The following is a 17,698-nucleotide window of genomic DNA, read 5'->3' as shown; positions in this document are numbered from 1 at the left end:
TTGGGGGGGGGAAGTGTGTATGAAAGACAGCTTGAGGCCGTGGGTTCTTTCCTTCAATTATGTGGTTCCATGGAATGGAATTTGGCAGCAAGCACATTTATCCATTGAGCTGTCTCCCCTAGGTCCAGGTTTCTATAAGCAGGAGTGACCGAGGGATTGCTGCTCCAGAAGGTACAGGGAGTTTCTGGCCAAAGAGTCTTAAATGGTTCACGACTGGACGGCCGTTACTCGACAGGCAGGGTCTCTGTCGCCCAGGTGTGCCTAGAACCAACTGTGTGGCTCAGACTGGCTTTGAACTCTTGGCTGTCATGTCTTACCCTTCCAAGTGTTGGGATTACAGCTGTGAGCTCCACATCTGGCTAAAACCAAGCCATCCTTGACTGACTCACAGGTATTTAAATGTCTTCGTCTTGAAGAAGCAGGCATTTTCAGCCGATGCATTTTTTTTGCTATTTTCTTGGCCTGGCAAGGCAGTCTTGCTTTTGTCTGGCTATTTCCTTTGGGAATTGGAGCTATGGGACAGTGCTACCAGGAGGTCATGTGTTCGTCCCCAGATATCACCTCTCTGGTCCTTCATCTGAGCTCTGGGTCCCCAGTTCTGATCTTTTTTCATTTCATGTTTTAAATCCTGTCCTACGTAGCTTTGCTGGCTGGTAGATCAGTCTTTTAGTTCTGATGGTGTTGTTTAAACCCCCATAGGCTGCTCCCTAGCACAGTGTGGCACTCAAGAAAAGTTTATCTGGCTGAGATGAACCCATATTAGGTCGTCTGTAGCCAAAAGTGGGGCTCAGAATCCCCAAACTGTAACTCAGCTGCACAGAACAGGCGGAGTCTGAGGTGGATCTCAAGTAGATCAAGTCTTCTTGTCTTATTGCGAGGAAATCAATACTCCAAGTAGTTTTGGTGGGGACAGAATTATGGGCAGCAACCTGGGCAACCCAGGCTGGGCCAGGGCTGGATCCAATCCTCCCTGTTACTTGATTGAAAAAGGGCCTTTGCCATGAGGTCTTTTACAATGCTTAGAGATGAAGCCCCGTCTACACTACAACTGAGCTACATCCCCACCCCTTTAGAGACTGTCTCAATAAGCTGCCCACTCAGGTCTTGAACTTGTGATTCTCCTGCCTTAGCCTCCGTAGTAGCCACCGCCAGGGATGACAGACCCGTACTATCAAGCCTGGCTTCAATGTGATTTGGGTTTCCAGGTGCAAATCACCCAGCCATGTGTCACAACCATGCCCAGTGACCTGGCCAGCGTCACTGAATCCCACTGCCTGAACCTCTGCAGCCACAGCGCGCCCTGATGGGGTGGGCATCGGGGGCCAGACCCTGGAAGGAAGCCCAATGGGTGCTGGAGAGAGGCTCCAAGGGAAACCCCAAAGGAAGGAAGGAGGAGCTGGGAATCCAACCCAGCCCGCCGACTTGCGCAAGAGCGGACCAGTCCCTCGGGGTCCCGCGTCTCCAGCTGCACCCACCCGACGCGGTCCCAAGCAAAAGCGAAAGGAAGCCGAGCGGTCCGGCGTGACCCGGCGTGGGCGGGGAGGTGGCCGCGCGCCCCAGCTCCGCAGGGACCAGGCGGCCGCTTTGTGACTTCACTGGTTTCGCAACAAACCTGGACCGCCCGCGCCCCACCCACCCGGCTGCCGGTCCGCCCTCCACTCTCTCGCCTCTGAGAGCTTCCCTCCCTCCGGGGCTGGGCCTTCCCCGGGCTGTCCCGGAGCCTCCGTCCCGCCGCACGTTAGCTGTCTGTGTGTCGTGGCCACCGCCTCCAGGCAGCCCGCAGCAAGCCGGCTTCGTGGCCCGACGAGCGCAGCGCCCTCTCACCGCGATGCTGTGCTTCCTCAGGGGAATGGCCTTCGTCCCCTTCCTCCTGGTGACATGGTCGTCCGCAGCCTTCATCATCTCCTACGTGGTCGCTGTGCTCTCCGGGCACGTCAGTCCTTTTCTCCCCTACATCAGGTGAGGGGCAAGTGGGGCGTCAGGGACCAGGGGATCGCGTCCATAAGACAGCGCGGCTGAGAGGGAGGGAAGGTGTCCAGGCCAGGCATAGCGGCGTCTTCTTGAGGTAGGGGCAAGGTGTGACAATGAAAGATAGTCTCTGACACTCCCTCCCACCTCTCCCGGCCTGTATAGAGAGACAGGGAGTGCGAGCTGGGCTCTGCCTTTATGAGGAACATTACACAGAGTAGCCGCAGCCCGAGGACCATCAGAAGGTACCTGGGGTATGGGATAAAATCTTGGGAAGAGCCTTCATCCGTGACACCGAAGCAAGAATAGTTCCGAATCAACACGGTTTATTATAAGTAGACCCAGGCAAGTGCCAAGCTGCTCACCTCTTTCTCCTTCACTTTCCAAAAGTTCCTGGTCCCTCTCCCCCCTCTCTACTCTCTGAGCCTGACTGAGCTCACTAGGTAGCCCTGGCTGGCTTGAACTCTAGGCTAGCCTTGAACTCACAGAGAGCCACCAACCTCAGTTTCCCTAGTGATGGGATTAAAGGTGTGTGCTTCACTTCCCCCCCCCCCCCCAACTTCTCAACAGCTCTTAAAGTGAATGTCTAAGTTTATTTTCCGTGAAAGAAAACGGATGAAGGCACATCGATAAGCCATTGGTATGAAAGCTACCAAACGACAGAAACAGAATCCAACATCCTGGTCAGAAACAGAATTCATGCCCTGGTCACCCTGTGTCAACAGCAACACAGAGTTACTGTCAGATCCTGGGGCGTCAAATTTAGGATGGGGCCTGCCTTAGACTCTCGTGGACCTGGAGCCTCCAAAGTCAGAGGCCTGAAGTTGTCAAAAAAACTATGACATTTGCGTTACTACGTAATGTTTTCTATTTTGTCTCCATCTTTCCCGAGGGCCACTTTATCCACAGCAGGGACAACAGCTTGGTCCTCTTTAATGGCTATGTATTTAGTGACAGTGTAGCTTTGCCTTTGGAGGAAGGCTGCAACTTTGTGTCTGATGTAGCTATGACTGATGTTCCCCTAACGTGACCCTCAAACAGGAGAAGATCAGAGTGGGTAAATCAGCCAAAATAAGGCGAGACGCTAAAATCACAGATGCTCCGAGGAAGAGGTTAACAAACTAACAAGGAAAGCCTTAAGGAGGGCCGAGTTATGGGACACAGAGTCACAAGACGCACCCCTATTGCTAGGAACTACAAGCCAAAACAAACCTAGGATTGTCCAAGTGCGCCTGCGGATTTGGGTAACTGTCTTCTACCTTTATAGCGGTGGGGACACTGAGCCTTTGACATAGGGGTGGTGCAGGTAAGAGTTAGACATCACGTGGCATGTGGGCACTGGAAATGAATCAGAGTGTAGGACTGTTTGCCTAGCAATGCACAAAACCCTGGCCTTAGTCCCCAGTACTAGGAAAAGCAAGAAGAAGAAAAATAAATTTTAAAAATAAAACCTCCACAGGCAGATCTCTGAGGCCAGCCTGGTGTGTGCATAGTGAGTTCCAGGACAGCCAGGGCTACAAAGAAAGACCTTTTCCAAACAAACAAAAACCCCTCTGCCTCTGTATTTGCCAGTTATCGCGGCATCGCGGCGGATCTTCCTCTGTCCTCCCCTTCCCCCTTCTCTACTCCTCTCTTCTCTCCACGTCTATCTCCTCTAATCATACTGGCTTTCCTTTCTGTCTGTCTTGATTTCTGTTTTTTTTTTTTCTTTTTTTTTTGTTTCATTTTTGTGAGGCAGGGTCTTGCTATGTAGCCCAGACTAGCTTTATACTCGCGGCAATCCTCCAGTCTTAGCTTCACGAGTACTGAGATTAGAGGCCTGAGCAACCACATCCAACCATGTCTCCTCCTCCTTTCGTTCGTGACCTGGGCTACACCCCTCTGAAGCCCACGCTGCTGTCTCCACCCTCCTGACCCAGTCACCCAAGTAGCTGGGATAAAAATCGGCTGCTCCTGAGTCCAGCTCCCTTCTGCTTAGTTGTTGCTCTAGCCTGAACCTTGTGAGCGCTGCCGAGCCGTCTCTGCAGTTCTTCCCAGGCTGTAGATACACGCACACCTCTGCATATCACCGCCACGGCTGTCTGGACATCTACAGATCCTCTCGACTCTTTTCTTCAAACATCATCTTAGCAAACCTGTCCTAGTAATACCTGGAAGAGTAGCTGAAGATTTTAAAACTGCCTCCTGCTACCCTTGGACTCCTATAACCGGTCTATGTGTGCACATGGATGTGTGTGCACACATGAGATCCTTGGCGTCCAAGTAGCCATCACAGGACGATTTGTTGGAGTCAGTTTTCGGCTGATGCTGTGTGGTTCCCAGGGATCAAACTCTGGCTGTCAGGCCTGGCAGCAAGCGGTCTTACCCACTGACCCATCATGGAGGCCATGCAGTTTTAACACACCCATTTCAATTGTGTGGTTCACTTGCCATCGCTGGCCCGTGGGTCTCCCAGGGCAACCACAGCTATAGTCCGACTGCTCGAAGGCACCAGGGGACAACCACAAGCATTATTCCTGTCTTTTCCTCATCGCGGTACTCATTGTTTTCTAACAAAGCAGGAATGTAAGAGCTAGGAGAGTTCTGAAAGTGGGTGGAGCCCAGGGCGGGCCTCACATCTTCAAGGCCCTGGACTTGATTCCCAGCTCCACGTAAATACATGCATGTCTAGAAAAATGCCCCCTCCCCAGCCTGCTTACACCAGGTCATGGCAGATCCCTATAAGATAAGACTGGCCAATTGGGTGTTTGGTTTCTCCCTGCGCCACTTGGCCACTGTGACAGTCTGGTATTTTTAGCGCACTTATGAAATAGGAGGGAAACCACTTGTCAGGACAGCTTTAAAGTCAGCTTCCTTCTTATCGGATAACTTCTCTTTGTGATACCGTTGACGACCTGTTTTTTTTTTTTTTTTTGGTTTTGTTTGTCTTTTGAAATGAAGTCTTAAGTAGTCCGGGCTGGCCTCAGACTTGATCTGAAACCAAGGATTACCTTGAACTATTTATTGGCCTTCCTGCCTCCACCTCTCAAGTGCTTGGATAATGGGTGTGGACCACCAGGCCCAGTGAGTAGCCCCATTATTCTTTACTACGTGGCATAAATGTTCAGATGGTTCTGGGACATGGAAAGAAACTAAAATTCATACATAAATAAAATAATAAAAAATAAAGAAAATGTCCTCTGTTTCCCATTTGCTAGCACTATTGGTGAAGTTTGGGGAGGAAACAGACCCTTCATACATTGCTCCTGGCAATGTAAATTGATTTTAAATTTAAAAATTTATTATTATGGTTATTGATGGGTGTTTTGCCTACATTCATATCTGTGCACCATGTGTATGTCTGATATACCCCAGGCTAGAGAAAGTGTTGGATCCCCCGGGACTGGAGTGACAGACAGTTGTCAGTCTCCGAGTGGGTGCTGAGAATCAAACCTGGGTCTTTTGGAAGAGCAGGCAGTGTTCTTAACCATTGAGTCTTCTTTCCAGCCTTGATTTTTAGTTGTATGGAGGGTCTTTAGTGAAGATTTTTATGGAAAGGATGAATACATCCCGTGACGTAGCAGCTGCCCTTTTTTCTTTTCAGGAAAAGTATCCTGCAGGTTTGCCAGTCTGTGTGAAAGAAATGCCGATCGGTAAGGTTGCTCGGTGTTTCTAGTTACTCAGTTATTTTCTATGTGTGACAAGGTCTCGCCCACTGAGTTACGACTAAGTCATTTTCAGTAAGCTTGGAAACTATTAAAACAGCCATAACAAAGGGCTTGCTAGACAAATAGATTAGCCGAAGAATGAAGTGCTTCAAGCTAGAGCCTCTGTGTGGTATCTTATCTTTGAATCACTGCATTCTGGTGGATAAATGTCCACGATACATTCTTACCTGGAGAAAAAGCAAAACTTGCTATCTGCAGTTAGAAATGAGAAGAGAAAGCCAAATGCACTTGTATCAGCTTGCAGGAAGATTACTAGGAAACTGGGTTTGTTAGTGCACAACTTAATCTCACCACCCAGCAGTGGCTGGATTTGAGGGTGTTGCTACAGTCTCAAGGACAGCCTGAGATAAAGAAGACTTTTAGCAACCACCAAAGAACTAGGGGCTAAACTCAGATGGGAGCACAGGCTTAGCCAGGTGTGGTGGTGCACGCTTTTAATCCTCAGCACTCAGGAGGCAGAAGCAGTCAGATCTCTGTGAGTTCAGGACTAGCCTGTTCTACATAGCAAGCTTCAGGAAGAACAGAATAACAGACTAAGACCCTGTCTCAAAAAAAAAAAATCCCACAAACAACAACAACAAAACCAAAATAAAGCAAAAACCACATGCTCAGCATGGACCGGGTCCTGGATCATCACCAGCTCCTCAGACTAATAAAAGTGTTTGTGGCAGAGGGCTGCAGAGGTCAGTAAGACATTATAAGAATCTTCCTGGCATATTTTTATATGTTTTCTACATTTTAAACAAACAGGCGCTTTATCCCATGGTTAAATTAGAAACACAGACTCAGACCCACTGCACGCAGTAAGTTGGAGTTTATAAAGCGGTACTTTTGTGCGCATTATAAACGGGTTAATGCAAGGGTATCAAAACCAAGAACAAACCAAAACCTGTCTCCTAGGATTAGGCCACGCCTACACTCCCAGGCCTAAGCAACCAGGCCTAATTTGGAGTTTCTCTTTCCTCTTCCAGGGGCTCTAGAAGCTTCTGCCCATAACACCCAGGTGGTGCTCTTAAGCCTTCCTTGAACGCCTGCTCGCGTCCGCCTTGTGAGCCCCCCTACACTGGGCTGGCCTCTTGTAAGCGGGCCCGCCTTAGTTTCTGTGGGAGTGTGGTTTGGCGAGACAGTGTATGTGGTCTTCGAGCACCTATGCAATTCCTCATTGCCATAATTCTGCTCAATAAACAACGGCAGAAAACCCAGCTAGCTATGGAATTAAGACATTGCAAAATGGGAACCAGTCAAATAGTAAATGATATGAAAAGTCTGGTCAGGACTTTAATTTCAAAAGGAAAATTACAGCTGGATATGGTGGTATACTCCTTTAATTACAGCGTTAGGGAGGCAGAGGCAGGTGGATCTCTGTGAATATGAGGCTGGTCAGGACTACAGAGGAAAAGACTGTCTTTAAAGAAAACATCAAACTGTGGTGGCTCATACTTATAATCTCAGCCCTTGAGAGGCAAAGGGAGGTAAGTTCAAGGCCAGCCTGGGCTACCTAGTTAGACACAGTTGAACCAGGGCTACAGAATGAGGCCGTGTTTCCAAACAAAAGATCCAAGACGAAGTAGTTAGTAGTTGTGGTTTGAAAGAAAACGGCCCGAAGAGAGAGGTACTATTTAGGGGGTGTGGCCTTGTTGGAGGAAACGCGTAACTGTGGGGGCGGGGCTGGCTTTGAGGTCTCTTTCACTCAAACTGCACCCAGAGTGACTTCCTGTGGCCTGCAAGATGCAGCGCTCGGCTCCAGCAGCACATCTGCCTGAACGTCGCCCGCGTACCTTGCCACGGTGATAACGGACTGAACCACTGAAACTGTAAATGAGCCACCCCAATGATAAGAGATGAGATGCTATGATCATAGTGTCTCGCCACAGCAATAGGAAACCTACCTAAGACAGTATTGCTACAAAAAAAAAAAAAAAAAAAAAAAAGGGAAAACTCTTTAAAAACTTGCCCACCGCCACATGAGTGGGAAGCCAGGCCAAACATCTAATGTTAACGGACACAGGAGCTCTGCCGTTGATGGCCCGCATTGCCTTTCCGTAAGCGCGGTTCCATTGCCATGGGAGCATAGCGTATGAGAACTCTTTTTTTTTTTTTTTTTGGTTTTCCGAGACAGAGTTTTTCTGTAGTTTTGGAGCCTGTCCTGGAACTAGCTCTTATAGGCCAGGCCTCAAACTCACAGAGATCCACCTGCCTCTGCCTCCCAAGTGCTGGGATTAAAGGCGTGCGCCACCTCTGCCCGTCTACAAGTTGAGATTGAGAATTTAGGTTTGAAAGTTACCAGTGACCCAATCCTGGACTAGGCAGGATTTTTTTTTTTTTTTTTTATTTTTGAGGGAAACAGGCTTCTTAAGTCCCCCAGGCTGACCTCAACCCCCGAGTGCTGGGATTAAAGACACGTACTACCACTAACCCGACTCAGACACAATTCTTGTTAAGTCCCCCTGGTTGGCCTTAGACTCCTTCCAGGTCCTCCTGGTTTAGGTTCCTAAATGCTGGAATTTACAGGCACATGCTCTCGTACTTAGCCACTCCAATGCCTTTAATTTTATGTTTATTTACTTTTTATTGTATGTGGCATGTATACAAGTAAATGAGTGACGGGTAACCTTCATCTTGGGATTCGCGTTCACTCCATTTGATCATTCTGCATCAAATAAGGGTACATTCCACCTCATCCCTCCAAGACGGGGTCTCTCTCTCTCTCTCTCTGAACCTGGCATTAGGCTAATAATCCTCTGTCTGAAGACACAAATAATGTTACATCTCGTGCTCAGTGTCTCCAGCCCCAGGTTAAACTATCACCATGGGAGTGGGAATCACGTGCATTGAGTGATAAAGAACATTGTCCACGCTTGGGGATGTCACACACCATCAAGCACGTGTTCGTTGTATTGTTTGAACTTTTAAGTGATTGTTCACTGCCTCAGCATAAATTTAGTTTGGAGTATGTTCCTCAAATCCCTTGGAATTTTCCAAACTTGGCTTAATTTATATAAATGTAAACACAGGAAATGTGGTCACAGTTGGTTTGCCAGGTACAGCTTGCTTTGAAATGACTGCCTTTATGATGGCTTCAACAACTTCTAAGCCACAGGCAGAAGAAAAGTCATTTCCGACAAGTGTTGCTGTAAATTCCTCCTTAATGAGGAGGCCAGGGAGGTGGGATGTGGGACTTGGGCAAGGCCAAGCATGCTGGGAAGCCTTGTGATGTACTGGGAGCAGGATGGATTTAGTTCAGCTAGATTGGAAAGCCTCGCTTTCTCCAGTTTCTTGAATCAAGCACCCAGGTATCTCTCTGTCAATGAAATACATCCCTTAGTGTCTATGAAGGGCTGGTTCCTGGACACCCCGGGAATACAAAATTCCTGAGGACACTGAAGTCAATGGCTGCTCAAATGCCTTATGTAGAACAGCATACGGTTGCATATAAACCTGCACAGCCTCCTGCATACTTCGCCATCCCTGGATTGCTTAGGACGTCTAATACAAAGTAAATATTATGAAAGTAGCTGTTGAACAGTATTGTTTAGGGGATAATAACAAGGGCACATATATAGCACACGTGCAATTCGAAATGTGTTTTAGATTCTTGCTTGGTTGAATCCATGGGTTCAATAGATATGGATAAAGATACAGATATGGATGGCCAACTGCTCGACCTCTGAGCTTGTGTAATGGCATCATTTAGTTTGTGCTTACAAAGTAAGTTTTAAAAAGGCTCACCCACAAAACCTCTTGGCTGTCCCTTGCTGTTAATACATTTATTGCATTTCCACATCTGGCAGAAGGGATTGCTCAATGTTTACTTATCATGTAATATGTAATATCAGAGACTTGACAGACTTATTCTCCTTTCCTCTCCTCTTCTTTTTAAACAGGGTATCACTACGTATCCCTGGTTGGCCTGAAACTCAATATATGAACTAGGCTGGCCTTGAACTCACAGAGCTCTGCTTGCCTCTGCCTCCTGAGTTCTGGAATTAAAATCCTTACCCCCACACCCAGTATAAAGATATTTTTCATTGCTAATAAGACCCCTTTTACTTTTACTAATGATAATGTACAAACAATGCTATTATTTATTACTATTATTATTTATTAAATTTTAAGTTAGCATACAAAATGACAAGTTTAGTTATGGAATATGTATACTACTGTGTTTTGTTTTTGTTTATCTTTTCTGAGACAAGGTTTCTCTTTATAGCTTTGGAGTCTGTCATGGAACTCACTCTGTAGACCAGGCTGGCCTCAAACTCACAGAGATCTTCCTGCCTCTGCCTCCCAAGTGCTGGGCTTAAAGGTATATACCACCTCCCAGCTGTTTATCTCTTTCTTACAAGGCATCTCCATCCCCTCCCTCATTTCTCTATCTTCATCTTGCATGTCCCTTACCCCTTCCACATAGAAGATCATCTTCCGTTGTCTTCTCACCCCCACCCCCGCTTCCCAATAATACTATTCCATAAAGTTTGTAGATATGGCCAGATTTTATTTGCTGCTTAGAAGCTTTTCACGAAATGAAATATCAGAGACTTGGCTCATGCAATTAGGTACTGTTTTATCTGTGAGTAGAAAACCCCAAATCTCACTATTCTTATCTGATAGATGTAGGAAATTGTGACTCAAATGGTTTGGTTTTCTGATTTTTTTCTTGAGACAGAGTTTCACAATGTGAACCTAGGTTGGCCTTGAACTTGAGGTGATCCTCTTGACTCATCCTCTCATAGTCTGGGAATACAGAGTGAGCAACCACACCTACTTCTTGTTGATGAGCTCTGATGGTTTATAGTATGTTTTATTGATCAGTGAATAAAGTATAATACTAATTTTAAAGAGTCATAACAGAGTTTTTTTTTTAAATGGTTGTAGTGTTGACAGCTGCTTATGGTGGCAAAAAGTAGCCGACTATGAGCCTCCTGGGTGTGAAATAACACACCGATGATGGCTATTGTGCATCCAGAATCGTGGAAAAAAATTAGACATAGCATGGCGTTGCTTGTCAAAGAGACTTTACATTCGATTCCGTTATTTGAGGAGCCTAGAGTTCTCACTTACTTAATCCCTTCCTGGTCTACAGCAAAGGCGTAGTGGTCCCTTCTCATTTCCAAGGGGATCTTTCCTATGACGTGCTGGGGCCAGCAGCCATGTCTCCTGACAGCCATGTGTGCACTTCTCTTCCCAATTCCAGGCTCAGTGTCTTGGATTTCTGTAACTGTTGTTTCCCACGTTGGATCTGTTTTCCCCAAGGACTTGGCAAATGCTAGCCAACCAAGCATCTTCTAGGGCTGTCTAGTAAACGTTTGTCAACACATCAGTGGTCACTCCCCTCAGCCATTCTGATGGCTTTGTTTGACTGCCAGGGAATCAAGTTTCTGGACATTAGGTACAGATACCTCTGTAACTTGAACAAGTTGTGAAGCCTCTCGAATACCCAATATCTCCCTGAATAAAATGGAATTTATAGAAGACACTCCCCATAAATGTTCAATGAGGCTCCTGAAGGCACAATTCCAAACAGTACAGTAAACATAAAACCATGTCAGATATATAATTAATATTCAATAAGTGATTTAAATTAGGTCTTTTTTTTAGGGTCTTACTATGTAGCCCAAGCTGGCCTTGAATTCATAGTTTGCCTGAACCTCCCAAGTCCTAGGATTATAGGTGTGTGTCCACCAAGTCTTAGCTAGCCTTTTTGGGGGTGGAGAATGAGAGTCACTCATTCAATAAACATATATGTAAATAAATATGTTATTTACAGGGTGCTTTATGTTCTGCCTGTAGGAATTTGTTTGTCCATTTATTTGTTTATCCATTCATTTATTTGTTTATTCATCCATTCATTCATTATTTTTATTATTTATTTATTTGTTTGTTTAATTTATTTATTTATTTATTATTTATTTTCCTATTTTAACTGAAACCTTCCCTCAGATAAATCATGCCTCTATGGTTTGAAATAGATAAACAAGAAGAAAATACCATTCTGAAAGTCTGAACTTTCCAGATCCCGTGTCTGATGCCCTACGGACTCTTCTACATGGGCTTGTGACACGTGTCTTGGTCTGCCATCAATAGACGAGTGCCCCATCTAGTTGTTTTCTCACGACCTTTCGAACGATTTTTTCCCCTCATAAAGCCACATACTTGTCCTGAATAGCGACCAGTTATGCTAGTTCCTTCCCTTCTGAAACACTCACACCTCTGTGCTAGCTCCTGTCCCTAGCACGCCCAAGGTGGCAAATGAATGCCAAGCACTGTGAGGTGTCTCACTGGTTTTGATTTTTTTTTTCTTTTTTTACACCCTAAGGCGGAGACAGGAAGGCCTGATGTCCTTATCACACTTAATCATCTGCTGATGTGCTGCCCGAGGCTCAGGCTGTCTCTGCCATTACTGTATTCCTGGCTTTTGTCCCTTCCCCCTGGTCCACTCAGCCCTGGGCTCAATAGGGCCGCTTGCACATGCGTAGTCCTCTCCAGCCCTCTTTGAGTGTAGGAAGCTGGGGGAGTGTTCTGCCCTGATCAGGCTCTGACGCCAAGAAACACCTGGGAGTCCGGGTGTTTGTTACCAGCCGCTCTTAGCCTCGTTGCACCCTCTTTAAGAGTTAAGTGTCAGACTTTACCTGCTTTCTGCACGCACGGACTTCTTGAAGAATTGTCCGCCTGCTTGGAAGTGTGCCTGTTCAACGTGATCGGTCTTCAGCATATGCATTTCAGAGCTGGTTTTGGAAGAGGAAGCATCCTGAGCCCGTGCGAGCCGTTGCATGTTGGGAAGGGTGCTTGTGAGCAGCCTGACAGTTTTAACCTGGCAGCAATGAAAAGAAAATAGAACATGCCCAGTGCTTCTGATGGAACTGGGTGCTTGTGCCCGCTAGGCTTTTGACACTGAGCCATGCTCCCAGCTCTTCGACGACGGCTTTCTGAGTCACCTAAGTAACCGATAGACTGCACCTAAGGCTTTCTTTTTTTTCACCCCCTCCCGAGACAGGGTTTCTCTGTGTAACAGCCCTAACTGGCCTGGAACTAACTCTGTAGACCATGCTGGCCTCAAACTCACAGAGATCCAACTGTCTCTGCCTTTTGAGTGCCGGGATTAAAGGCGTGCACCATCACCACCCAGCAAGACTTTCTTTTATTACTAGGAACCTCATTTTGTTAAGACAATTGACCAAATGAGCATACTTTCAAGACTCACAGGCTTAGTCGACCCATGGCCTACGGGCTGCTTGTAGCCAAGGACAGCTGTGAAAGAGGTTCCCTTCCTGTGGGCTTCCATGGAGTGCTCAGCAGTGATTGATAATCTGGTCCAATTCTTTGTCATTGTGCATAAATCTAGTCATTATAACGTGGTGCATTTGTGTGCCCTTAATATCTCAACCATGGAATTTTCAAGCATATTTTTCAGTTATTTTTATTTTCAAAACAGTCTCACTCAATTCTTCATATTGAGCTTACGAGGTAGGGATGTTTGAGAGACAGGCTTGCCATTTATTTTAAACACCTTCTAGCTTTTATCCGTGTTTCTATTGCTGTGAAGAAACACTAAGACCAGGACAATTCTTATAAAGGAACACATTTAATTTACAGTTCAGAGGTTCAGTCCATCATGGTGCTGGAGAGGTAGCTGAGTGTCCTACATCTTGGCTTCCAGGCAACAGGAAGTGATCATCTCAATGGGCGTGGCTTGAGCATATATGAGACCTCAAAGCCCACTTCCCCAGTGATACACTTCCTCCAAAAAGACCATACCACTCCAACAAAGCCCTACACCTAGTGCCACTCCCTTTGAGAGCCATGTATGTCTTCATGTATGTGTGAGTACACATGAATGTGCAGGTGCAGTGTGTGTGTGTGTGTGTGTGTGTGTGTGTGTGCAAATACTTCTGGAGGCCAAACTCACAAACTCAATTGCTCTCCCTCTCAAGACAAGATTGCTCAATGATTCATTTGGGCAGCCAGTGGGTCCCTCAGGATTACAAATTGAGGTACCACACCTAGACGTATCACGTGGATGCTGGGGATTAAACTCAAGGCCTCACGCTCTTGCCACAAGCACTTTATTGACAGATCCATCTCCCTAGCCCTAAATGTCATCTTTTTTGGCGGGAAACAAATTTTAGGTTTCTTTAGAGCCCAAACAAAAATACCTTAGAATAACTTTAAATGATACCTCTGGAATTCAGTGAACACCTAGGAAGACCAATATAAAATGGACCAGTTATCTGTCCAGGGGTTTGAATTGAAGTTCCTTTAGAAATAACTCTGATATTTTATTTTGTTCCTTCTCAGTGACACAGGAACCACGCCTCCAGAGAGTGGTATTTTTGGGTTTATGATAAACTTCTCTGCATTTCTTGGTAAGTATACGATTATTATGAGAAATTTAGTCTCATGTGAAATGAAATGTTATCTATAGTTTGTGTACTTTGCAAAAGAGCACAACCTGTATAACTAGAATTTTGCACCACTTTGAGAGACTAAAGTATGTAAAAAATTAGGAATTATTTATAGCCTTATTATAGAACTATGCCTTATCTGGTAATCTGGCACAGGGTTTGTAAGAGGTGGTTTTAAGCCCCAAACTTCTAAAATGGAGTTAAAAATTTTATTTTATCTAAGAAATGTTATTATTTGTGTGTGTACATGCATACACATGCACACGTCAGAGATTAATTTTCACTATTTGTGTGTGTACACAGACATGCATGTGCCAGTGTCCTCGGGGGCTAGAAAGAGGAAGTCAGATCCCTTAGAGTTAGAAGCATTTATGAGTCACTAGATGTGGGTGCTGGGATCTGAACGCCAGTCCTCGTGACAGAGCAACAAGATTGCTTAACTGCCGAGTCACCTCTCTGGCCCTGAAAGGGATTTTCAGAAATTTAGTTTTAAAAAACTTATTCGTATCCCAGTGTTTGGGAGGCAGAGGCAAGCAGATCTCTGAGTTCCAGGCCAGCCTGGTCTACAGAGTGAGTTCCAGGATAGCCAGGGCTGTCTCGACACGGAGAAACCCTGTCTCTATGCCTAGCCCCACCAAACAACAACAACAAAAAGCCACCGCCACCACCAAAAAAAGCCTCATTTGTAAACAAGGCACGTGAGGAATCCAGTGTGTAAGGCCATGTCTTGTTTGTTTGTTTGTTTGTTTTTTCGAGACAGGGTTTCGCTGTAGTTTTTTAGAGCCTGTCCTGGAACTAACTCTTGTAGACCAGGCTGGCCTCGAACTCACAGAGATCCGCCTGCCTCTGCCTCCTGAGTGCTGGGATTAAAGGCGTGCGCCACCACCACCAACGGCTAAAACCACGTCTTAAAATGTATTCTGAGGGCAGTTTACATGGAATCAGCTGGGGTTAGAAGCATGTTCCTGAGCTACCTACCGACCCGCTCAGTCAAGAACTGTAACAGGGCTCAGGGAATACCTGTTGTACACAGGCACGTGGAGCGACTGACCACTTGCCTGTCATGTAGGCAGAACTGGGTTTGATCCATAAGCAAATTCAGGGGCCTTGATTGCCTTTTATAGACTGGGAATGGCTGACTCATGAGGAGAAATGGAAAAAGATAAAACCACAGCAGTTTGTATCTATATCTATCTATCTATCTATCTATCTATCTATCTATCTATCTATATCTATATCTATATCTATCTATATATATAATGTATATATCTTGTCCATTCCTCAGAAGTCAGGTGGAAATAATGGATGGGATACAATCTTGTCATGCGCCAATTAATACCATGTACACTGATTCCAAGTACTTTGCCATTGCTATAAAACTCGATCTTCTACCAGAGGATTGGAAGATACAGGTGTCAGATGGGAGGGGGGATGGGGGTTCTCTATTCTTTTATTCTCTGCCCTGTGGAACCCTCAGTCTATCCTTCCTTTCTCCTCCTAGAGCAGGCCAGGAGGACCGCCAGGAACCCTCCTGAGGGGGTGGGTGGGCCGCTTTAGAATTTGTGCAACTTGGCAGAAAGTTTCTCTTGCTTACCTGTTTGTGGGCTCTCCCAACTGGGTTTGGAGGTGAGAAAGGGGGAAGAAAGAAAGAGAGGGCCAGTCAGTTCCAATGCCTTTTCGTGCATCTTTGCCGAACCAGGTTCAGACTTTAGACCCAATACACACCATGAATATATTCTAATTTTAAAATTGGGTTAAGTGTTCAGGTTTAGCTTTTTCCCTTGCTGTGTGGCGGGGCCCACTTACATTTGCTGTGTAGGTCAGAGGTTGCATAGAATTTGCAATTCTTCGTTAGGCTTTGAAAAGCTGGGACTCTCGCCATGCGCCATCACCTCTTGCGAGACTGCTTTTTTATTTACTTTGTTTTTAACTTTTTAAAATTTTGAGATAAAGTCTCTTCTAGGTTGCCCAATGTGGCCTTAACTGTGTAAATACACACAAAGTCCACCTTCTCAGAGGTGAGGGTTACACATTTTACACACTTCACAAACCGCCCAGAAGAAAACATTTCCTATCAGCAGTAGACGGAAGACAGATGTCAAAGTCACTACAGCTTGAACCCGGGGGGGTGGGTGGGAATATGAACGCAACATGGTCATGTAATTCTCAGAAGACACACAAAAAACCAAAAGGCAGTTTTCAGGAGGCTGAAAGTGTTACCACCCACTAAAAAGGAAATACCAGTTAAAGTTTCCCGTCTTCATGCCTCAGATGACTGTTCATTTCAAAGGGTTATGCACACAGTTACACTCCCGCCTAGGCAGACTCAGAGCGAGTGAGACATGCACACACACATTTATTTTTTTTAACCTTAGACTGCTACTCTGAAAACGTGCCCCAAATTTACAAGTCAGGAGTGTTAATGGAGTAGGATTTGTAGCTGAAAATCCCGGGAGCAAAGTAGAACTCCGTCCATAAGAGAAGAGCCAAATAAAGACAGGATCTCACACGCCATATTGAAGCCTCTGGAAAATGACAGTGTAGATTTATTTTGCAGTAATTTGAAAGAAGCTTCATGGTCCACTGTTAAGTGAGAAAAGCAAGTCATAGAATAACACATGGAGTGCAATGCCCTTTACATGAAAAGAGCTAAGATGGTGTGTGTGCGCGCGCACACACACACACCACATGGGACAGAGAATGAAAGAACTAAATGTGTTGCAATCAGGACTTTTTTCTTTCTTTCCTGTTCTGGGAAATCAAACCCAAGGCCTCATGTTATACTCCCATTCACAATTAAGATATTTTGTGCAAAATAAAAAATGATTCACACGTGTTCTTTTTCATTAAAAAAAAAATCAGGGATTAAAATTCACTAGACTGTGCTTTTCCCCCCTCAGGTGCGGCTACAATGTACATGAGATATAAAATAGTGGAGAAGCAAAACGAAACCTGCTACTTCGGCACTCCTGTCTTCAACTTGGTGTCCTTGGTTCTTGGATTTGTGGGGTGTTTTGGAATGGGCATTGTAGCCAATTTTCAGGTATGGCCTGAGTGTTTGGGGTGGTTGACCATGGAGAAGCCCATGCATGAGTAGAGAAGAAGGAATTCAAGACACCAGCCTGTGCTGGGAGAGCTGGGAGAGCAGGGAGAGCTGGGAGACCTGGGAGATGGCCAAAGAGCTAGGGCTGGGTTGAGTTTTAACATGATCATCATTCTTGCTTGGGAATTGGGGGAGAAGGTTTATATATACAAGCTAACGAGAGCATGTACCTCCAATGGGGCTGCAGGCTCGGCACTGCTCCTCATTTGCTCATTTTGCTTGTTTGGTTTTGTTTTTCAAGACAGGGTTTCTCTGTGTAACAGTCCTGGCTGTCCTGGAATTCACTTTGCAGACCAGGCTGCCCTCAAACTCACAGAGATATGCCTGCCTCTGCCTCCCAAGTACTGAGTTTAAAGGTGTGCACCACTACCTCCCAGCCTCATTAAAAAAAGATCCTTCTTTACCCTCTTCTTTTTTAAAAGAAAATTATTTATTTATTATGTATACAATATTCTGTGTGTATGCTTGCAGGCCAGAAGAGGGCACCAGACCTTATTACAGATGGTTGTAGAGCCACC

The 17,698-nt window shown here is 45.7% G+C and overlaps 1 protein-coding gene across 1 annotated transcript in view; it reads left to right on the top strand.

The window, feature by feature from the left end:
* Window positions 1–1,668: 1,668 nt before the first annotated feature.
* The window catches only part of Dram1 (DNA damage regulated autophagy modulator 1), a 38,238-nt gene continuing 22,208 nt past the window's right edge, over window positions 1,669–17,698 (top strand). Inside the window, exons 1-3 of the mRNA XM_038315124.1 lie at window positions 1,669–1,959; window positions 13,971–14,038; window positions 16,978–17,120. Coding sequence (XP_038171052.1) covers window positions 1,829–1,959; window positions 13,971–14,038; window positions 16,978–17,120 — 342 coding nt within the window. The 5' untranslated portion in view covers window positions 1,669–1,828. The remainder of the gene's footprint in view (window positions 1,960–13,970; window positions 14,039–16,977; window positions 17,121–17,698) is intronic.

The sequence above is a fragment of the Arvicola amphibius genome, chromosome 17, assembly GCF_903992535.2.
Source record: "Arvicola amphibius chromosome 17, mArvAmp1.2, whole genome shotgun sequence".
NCBI lineage: Eukaryota > Metazoa > Chordata > Mammalia > Rodentia > Cricetidae > Arvicola > Arvicola amphibius.
The sequence above is the reverse complement of the archived record's forward strand: the minus strand, read 5'-3'. Positions and strand labels throughout refer to the sequence as shown.